Source organism: Anarrhichthys ocellatus, unplaced genomic scaffold (genome assembly GCF_004355925.1).
Source record: "Anarrhichthys ocellatus isolate YVR2014 unplaced genomic scaffold, GSC_Weel_1.0 scaffold2168, whole genome shotgun sequence".
Lineage (NCBI taxonomy): Eukaryota > Metazoa > Chordata > Actinopteri > Perciformes > Anarhichadidae > Anarrhichthys > Anarrhichthys ocellatus.
Genome location: NW_022282142.1, coordinates 1 through 8411, shown reverse-complemented (window position 1 = coordinate 8411; position 8411 = coordinate 1). Strand labels below are relative to the sequence as shown.

General features: G+C 42.3%; 1 protein-coding gene across 1 annotated transcript; it reads left to right on the top strand.

Annotated features, from left to right (window-relative positions):
• The first annotated feature begins 2257 nt into the window (after nt 1-2257).
• LOC116378177 (uncharacterized) lies at nt 2258-8369 on the top strand. Its single transcript, XM_031839996.1, has 7 exons — nt 2258-2429; nt 3574-3761; nt 4838-4975; nt 5405-5543; nt 5983-6160; nt 7080-7221; nt 7683-8369. The coding sequence occupies exons 1-7, from the start codon at nt 2385-2387 to the stop codon at nt 7864-7866; spliced, it is 1014 nt and encodes a 337-aa protein (XP_031695856.1). The 5' UTR covers nt 2258-2384; the 3' UTR covers nt 7867-8369.
• The last annotated feature ends 42 nt before the right edge of the window (nt 8370-8411 follow it).

The following is an 8411-nucleotide window of genomic DNA, read 5'->3' as shown; positions in this document are numbered from 1 at the left end:
CACCACACCGGCTACGACAGCCGCACAAACGACATCCCCCACTCCCTCGACAACTGCAACCAGCACTACACTGGCTATGACAACCGCAGAGACGACAGTCCCCACTCCCTCGACAACTGCAAACAGCACCAGAATGGCTACGACAGCCGCACAGACAACAGCCCCCACTCACTCCAGAACTGCAACCAGCACCACACCGGCTACGACAACCGCAAAAACGACATTTGCCGCCTCCGAGCCGCATCGACCTCCAGTTCCTGCCGCTGCCACCCCGTCTCCAAGAGGTTGAATCCTGTTCCCCGGAGCCCTGTCTCCACCTGATCCCCAGCCTCTAGAGTTCAGTTCCCCTCTTGATCCCCAGCCTCTAGAGTGCTGTCCCCCCGACCCCCAGTCTCTAGCGTGCCGTCCCCCCGACCCCCAGTCTCTAGGGTTCCGTCCTCCTGACCCCCAGTCTCTAGAGTTCCGTCCTCCCAACTCCCAGTCTCTAGAGTCCCATTGTCTGTTTCCCCAGTCCGGTTCCCCTGAGCTTTTGGATCCGGACGCCCCTGCTCCGGACCCCGTCCACCCACCCGGTTGTGGACTCTGACTCTCGGCCTCAGAGGAGCCTCCATCATCACCTGCCTCTGTTCAATAATCAAGCACTCCCTCCTCATCAGCACAACTCCCCTCACCTGCCTCTATCCAGCCACTATATAAACCCCTGCCCCTCAGTCACTCACTGCCAGATCATTGTCATGTCTACCCGCCCGTTTGGCTAGTCCTGTTCCCCCATTTGCTTGCCCCGCCTCGTCCTGCTGGATTTCCCCCTTCGTCTCTTGTCTCGTCTGTGGATTCCCTGTGTGTTTCTGTAAGTTTCCTGTTCTGATTTAAGTATTCATTAAATACCTGCTTCACTCTACTTCTGGTCTCGTCTGTGTTTGAGTCCTCCACCACACCCCGTGACAGTGGATCTATATGAATAACGTGTAATATGAAGTGAAAGTAAAGCCTTATGTTTCCTGCCAAGTCAAAACGTTTGCGTGGAACGCAGCGTTTAAGCCTCTTTCAGGCCCAATTTGGTGCGTTCACAGCGGTTAGAAACAAAGACCCCTGAACACCTCACACTGCTGGAACTGGATTTTCTGGATCACGTTTCTTTTTCTCACACCCACCTCTGCTTTGCTTTTCTCTCCTTCCTCTGTCTGAACGCAGAGAAGTGGACAGTTCACTTGTTTCTGACACATTGATGGCACGCAACTCAAACGCTTTACTGTTTATTGTTGGGGCACGAATTCCAAAAGGAAAGCCATCAGGGTTAATACTGCACCACGGCCCTGTTTCACAAAGCAGGTTCAGAGAAAACCCTGAGCTGAAGGAAAGTTTGGGGTTTCAGAAAGAGAGAGGACCTAAACTCTGACTCTGTGAACCTAACCTGCTTTAACTTTCCTTCTCTGTCTCGCAGCACATTAGTTAGCAGCGGTTTACTGTCAATGACAATTTGAATCCTTTGTATCAGGATAATCTAGAGTTACTTATTTGAACAGCTCTGACTGTGCACACAGTTGATGTTACTGATATTGAAGATTATATGTTAATAGAGCTATTTTAAAAATAGGCTGCGTATCGTGAACGTGTTTTAACAGCATTTCCGACTTTGTTAAACTTTACTACATTTGTTGAAGTAGCTGAAAGAAAAGCCACTACATTTACATCACCAACCACATTATTACTGGATCAGATTGTGAGCTTACGGTCAGATCTCTTATGTCTACTGATCTCTATTTTTTAAATCTTCAACTATATTTTTCATCTTCAGTTGGTGCCTGTACTTTGTTCCCGTTCGGTAAATAATGGATTAATCGACAACACAAAACAAACCCTCATTGTAACTTATTAATGTGCACAGTCTTCATATATCTTACATTAATATCTACATCCACTGGATTAAAACGAATCAGAGCTCCTTTGATGAACTCCATCTCAGGGTTAGTCCACTCAGAGCCTGTTCAACCTGTTTTCTGAAACAAACTGCAAACACACAATATTTAATGTTTATCTCACCATCTATGATCAGCATCATGCCAAAAGTTAAAAAAATAAATTGTTTCCAAGTTACTTTGCACTATTGACGCAGAGCTAGAAAAGCATTTTCATTTTGTGATTGTTCACAAAAGATTTCCTCATACCAGTTTCAGTCAGATAGGGAGAGAGAGAGACAGAGAGCGAGCGAGAGAAAGAGAGAAAGAGAGAGAGAGAGAGAGAGAGAGAGAGAGAGATTCCTTGGAAGCCTGTTGGTATTTACCTGCTGTCTTTGTGGGGAGAGACCAACACATTCACCATGTCGCTCTCTCTGTTGCTGCTGCTGGTCAGCGTCGCCCAGGCTTCTCATTTTTTTTGGGACAGTGATGAATTACTACCCAAAAAACCCCGACGCATCTGGATCCATCACGGTACGTGCACAGCTCCCCTCTTCAATATTTACCGCTTAGAATGTGACAAGACACTTTCCATGAGGTTTTTTCTGTGGAACCATCTGAACACAGTTATTCACAAAAAATGAAGCGAACCGATTCAATTTGAAACAATCCGGACATTTGATTCAAACAGTTCATAGAATATCTGCCCATCTCTAAAACATGTTTCAGGCTGTTCTTCAGGAAGAAAGTCAAACTTTCCTCTCAAAATAAAATTGAAGTAATAGTATGTACATTGTTTTAAATCTCTCAAAACAAAATATTAACATCAATGAGAACATTTGACCCAACTCTGGATGGAAATTGTTAACCGGCTACAATGACAGACTTTCAAATCTCTTCATCAAAACGTGGCTGATTCCAATGTCTGTTAACTGGAAGTGAAACGTTTCCAATATCTCTGTGGAAGACAGGTCGGGTTGGTCTAATCCAGCATTCGTAGCTTTACCTACGAAAAATAATGTGGATATCTCCATCTTTTCCCAAACCTAACTAAGTTCTTTCCTTTGAGGACGTACGTTTATTTTGAAAAGACTATTCATGTAACAAGTGGATATTGACACGCGTTTCTGGACTTTCGTAGGAAAACGCACAAAAAATTAGGAATTACTTTTTGTAACATTTGTACGAGCCTTTGTATGAGGATACATTGCACAGTTTTATAACACATTTAGTCCACACACCACTACTTTCCTTGGATACTTATATAAATATTACCTTTATAAAATCCCCCCAAAAGTGATTTCCAGATGTTTCAACATCTTAGATGAGTGCAGGTCAAGAAAGCAAAGATTGACCTTTAGAGGACCAGAAATTAACCGCGTACCAACCAACCTGGCCTCTGTCCCGTGTCTGTCTTCACAGTAAGATGTTGTCTTTGACTCGTCTGGGGCGACTGTGGCTAAGTGGAGAGCAGGGCCGTCCTTCAATCAGAGGATCGGCGGTTTGATCCCGGGCTCCGCTAGTTGACGTCAATGTGTCCTTGAGCAAGACACTTAACCCCAAAATTGCTCCCGTAGCTGTTCCTACGTGTATGTGATAGAATCTGAATTGTAAGTCGCTTTGGATAAAAGCATCTGCTGAATGACTGTAATGTAATGTCTCCACTGTGACACTACAGGTGGTCTTCCGCTATAAGCTGACCTTCCACAGTTGCACACAAATCGACTCGTGGACCTGCCTCGGGAACTGTGGGACCGAGATTTCTGTGGAGCTGAACATCGTGAACCAGGAGCTCAGCGGAGAGTGGTGTCAGAGAGAGGGAATCATGACTCGGCAGTTTGTCAGCAATGCTCCATTGCAGCTGCAGTGAGTGCACCATGATGATGCAAACAGAAAAAATCTGTCAATATTTTGAGGCCCTGGAAAGAAAAGAAGCTTTTGCTGAAACATATATTGGTGATGAAGGACCCAAACACTGACAAGACGCGCTGACCTGTGGAGCTCAATGATTTAATGCATGAAGGATGTAGGCAAGGAAGTAGCCAAACCACATACAATTACAGACAAACTGACAATCAACAGACAAAAGACAGGACTGGAAACACAGAAGAAAGGAATCAGACAACTAGACACAGGTGTGCAGACATTAAGGCAGGTTGGATGCTGATTGGTAGTTTGAGACAATGGCAACAAAAGGAGGCCAATTAAAAACAGGTGATACACAGAAAAAAAAGGAGGGAAAAATCCCACAAGACAGGAAGTCAAACCAACACAGGACACAAGACGTACAAACTAAAACAGGAAGTGCAAACTAAAGTCTGTGACACATGTTTCTATTCTAAGGCAGTATCAATCAGATTGGGTTGGTTTTAATTATCAGCGTTAAAGCCTGTAGGTTTATTTTGATTTGTTGTCCGCCTTTGAGCAGGAGCGAGCTAGAAACAGGAAACTTGGCCCCAAAAAACTGGAAAAGATGTGCAAGAGCTTTCCAGAAAATACGACTCCAATCGGGGACATGGTTCATTAAGGACCTCAGTAAAAAAACAATTCTGCATATATGTAATTTGCCATGTGTATCACACAGTATGATAGTTGTAGGGCCGCTCTGTCAGTCAATTAGGAGGAGACAGACACATTTCCTCATGTCTATTTTTATTTCTCAAAATATGCAAATTATCTGTTACTTTCCTAAAATAATGATAATCCGTTTTTTTTCTTTCAGGTGACAATGAAAATGTTTTGTAAAGTTTAACAAAGTTAACATTTTGCTGTGATGGTTGTTTCCTTGAGTGTTCATTTCCTCATATTTGTGGCATCCCAACGATACGATTGAAACATTTTTACCTGTCAGTGCTGCTGCTCTGGTATCATGTGAACTAATGAGTTATTAGCACACTTTATATTAGGAGGTAAAAATTAATATTTCATAACTTCCACTGAAGGTTGAGCGGTGGCGACTGGATGAGTAACAAACAACGTGTCACAAGTTGGAGAGCTGAGACTTTGGTGGAGCTGAGGAACCGGTCGGACACCGGCCGAGCCAACGGGTCCCCCCAGACCACCATCGTGCCAGTTCTGAGGTGATTATACACTTTTAAATTTGAATGTGTCACAACACATGTTGTAAGATGACCTCACGACACATTTTTAAAGAATAGAAGAAGAAGAAATATGTGAATTTGGTTTATTTTATTTGTTTCACTCAATTTAAACTTTTAAACTGAAAGATAAAAAAATACTTAAAAACAGCTTAAAGGATGAAATCTGCTGACTTGTGTTCAGGCTCAGATTCAAGGTTAAGTTCATAAAGACGTCTGCAGTAAAGTTCATGGTACAAATGTTGAGGAAGAAGTGAGTCAGGTTACATGAAGTATCTCATTCCAACAGAAAGACAGTCACTAGATTGTCTTCTGATATTGAAGAGATACCTTTGTCGAGACAAAAGTGAATCATCAGCAGCGATTGGCTTCCTGACTCAAGCTTTACATGGAAATGTTTCTCTCCATCAGAGTTCCTTCAAACTGTCGGAGAGATTTCCACCTGTTGGCGTTCGACCCCGACGGTGACGAGATCAAATGCAGATATGGAAACGCAACGTTAGCAGAGTGTGACGTCTGCACACCGCCCTCCGTTCTCAGCCTCTCCTCAGTGAGTGAACACAGACACTGATGCTTTATAATCGCACCATTATAGTCCAATCATAACCCAGAATCAGATCCTTTACTGCAGTAGAAGTACTTAATGACACTGTGATAATGCTACAGGTAAAAGATCATCATATGTTTGTAGCATCACTGTCCTGTGAGAACCACGTATCTCTAAAAAGAACAAACTGCTTTGTGACGATGCATTTTCCAGCTGATCTAAGAGGCTTTTTAAAGAGTTTATTCAGCTGAAGAATATCAGTTCTCGAGTAAATGTACATAGTTACATTCACCTCTGGTTCCGGCTCACTTTGACCAAAAAGACCAAACTAATAAAACAAGCAAAGACATTTTGTTCCAAATGAAATGTACATGTTGGGTATTTCATTAACTGACAGAAAATACCTTATTTTGACCTCATGTCCCTTTTTGTCCTCTTGCAGTCCTGCACTCTGTCTTTCAGCCCCACTACTAGCGGTGACGAAGGTTCGTACGCTGTCCAGCTGGTGATGGAGGACTTTACCAGGCAGACCATCACCTTGACTCAACACAACGGGTCTAATATGATCTTAAATGCAAACGTCGCTATCAGCAAACTGCCTGTCCAGTTTATTTTGAAAGGTAATATTTCTTGTTTTGGCAGCCAGGACTATATGGAACCTGGATAAATATACAATTAACATTGAAGATTTTCTTTCAATAATGTTGGTGATGGATTGGATGCTTCCTCTGCTAGCTAGCGCTCGATACTATTGTAAACATTCTTACACTGCCTGTTACAGTAAAGGCACCCACCTCAACATTCATTTGCAAAATAAACTTTTTCTAGAAAACCCCCTTTTTAAGTAAAAAATAAAAGCCAAAGTTTGCAAATGTTAAATGTTGTACAAACTGAATAAAACGGTCTGAATTTGACATTATTAAAATTCACTGTTCCTGTAAAGCCGGGTAGGTCTTTATTCACTGTAACAATCATTGAAAAGCAACAGCACCATGTATACATTCAGTACCTTCAGCATAGCATAGAAGTGCTAACGTTAGATATGCTAACATACTCTGCTAATGTTAGCTCCACAGATCTTTAGGTAGAAAGGTAACGTTTTAGAATCATATATATATATATATATATATATATATATATATCACTGTTTCACAACGTTTAACCATAACTAGCTACAAATCCACTAAACCAGCATGAAAAAGAAGAAAATCTGAAACAATTGCATGAGAGTCTATGGAAGGGTCGATTGCTAGTTTGGTGTCTCTGACATTAAGCTCAATGTAAGATTCCAGCAAGCACGTTTGTTCCAGTCGATATAGTAGATGTGAAGATTTTTCAGAGCAAGTGAAACTCTTGAGTCATTAAAGTCATTCGGGTTCATCCTCTGGGCAACATGATTGTCTGTAAAGCATTTTATGGCAATCAAACAGTTGCCGAGATATTCTAGTCCAAACCAAAGTGGTGGACCGACTGATGGATGGACGAACCGACTGGTATTTCCATCCTTAGAAAAAGTCTTGCTTGTCTCTGTTGTTCCAGTGGATCCTGTGGTGCCGTCCTGCACAGAGGGAGTCTATCTGCCCAAGTTCCTGCCTCCAACCCCAGCAAACAGAGCTCGGCTGTACACGCCTGTCAATCAGTCCCTGGATATCAGCATCATTGCTGAGGCAAATGTCTCCACGTAAGTCAAACAAAAAATTCAAAGAAGATTAATGATGCAAAATTCAGGTGTACAAGGAATTTGATCTGTTGTGTTCTGTCAACACTGATGCATTGGACAGGATTGATAAGAGTGTAAAAACCAACCAACTGTATCAAATATAACAATGCAGTTTGCACTTAAAGCCAAAAAAACCGTGAAAAACGTCCTAGACCTAGAACACTGTGTGCAAGCACCATGTTGTTTCAGTTGTAGTTTCACAAGCTCAGGGTTTTAAAAAGGTGATGACTGGAAAGATCCACCTAAATGCTACAACAAGTGTGACTGTTATAAACATCAGCCAGCAGTGAAAGAATTGCCATTGAGGAAACGTTTGAAAGAAAAAGGAGGAAGGTGCCAGGTGAGGATTCCCAGCATGCCGTCACGGAAGACAATTTGTTTTCATTTGTGGGTGTGACTTTTTTTCTTCTGTTTGTTCAAAGGATTTCCGAGCTGCTGTTCAGCGGGCCGCACAACGTCAACCAGACTAGAGTAGGAGTAGGAGAGTACATCCTCAGATGGACGCCGTCTGAAAACGAAGATGGACAAAGCCACCCCATCTGTTTCAGCCTCCAGGCAGTTTTCAAGTCAGTCACTTGTCCCATGAACATTTCCCTTTTACACTGACTCTGTTTACATGAACACTCATATACAACTATTACTCAGAATATGACAATTTTCCAAATCTGATGTAGTTCATGTAAACATCATATTCCGTTTGGATATTCTGAATTAGGTCTTATTCTGAATGGAGCGTTTTCCGACTAAGACGTGTGATATGTTGATATTATTCTGGTTTTAGGAGCATTGTTTGTACATGTGTACAGCTCATTCACAATACGAGTCACTTTACGACACACACTTTTGCATTGAACAGAAACCAACTAGCCAATAGTTTGCAGAGCTGGAGTAGAGATGCATGCCCAAAAGAAAAGGAGAAACCCACATACTTTTAAACATTATGAAGGACTGGACATACACAATCTTTTGGATACAAACACATAACAACGCCGACCTTTTCAACAAGGTGTTTGAAGGAATGAAAGACACTTATCTGACTGACGTTTGTTATAGTTAGCCTCCACCATGTGAAGGACAGCCACCGCAGACAATGTTTGTGATTCCATCAGATGCAACGCAGTGCGTGTCAGAAGCAGTTCTCTCTATTCCTT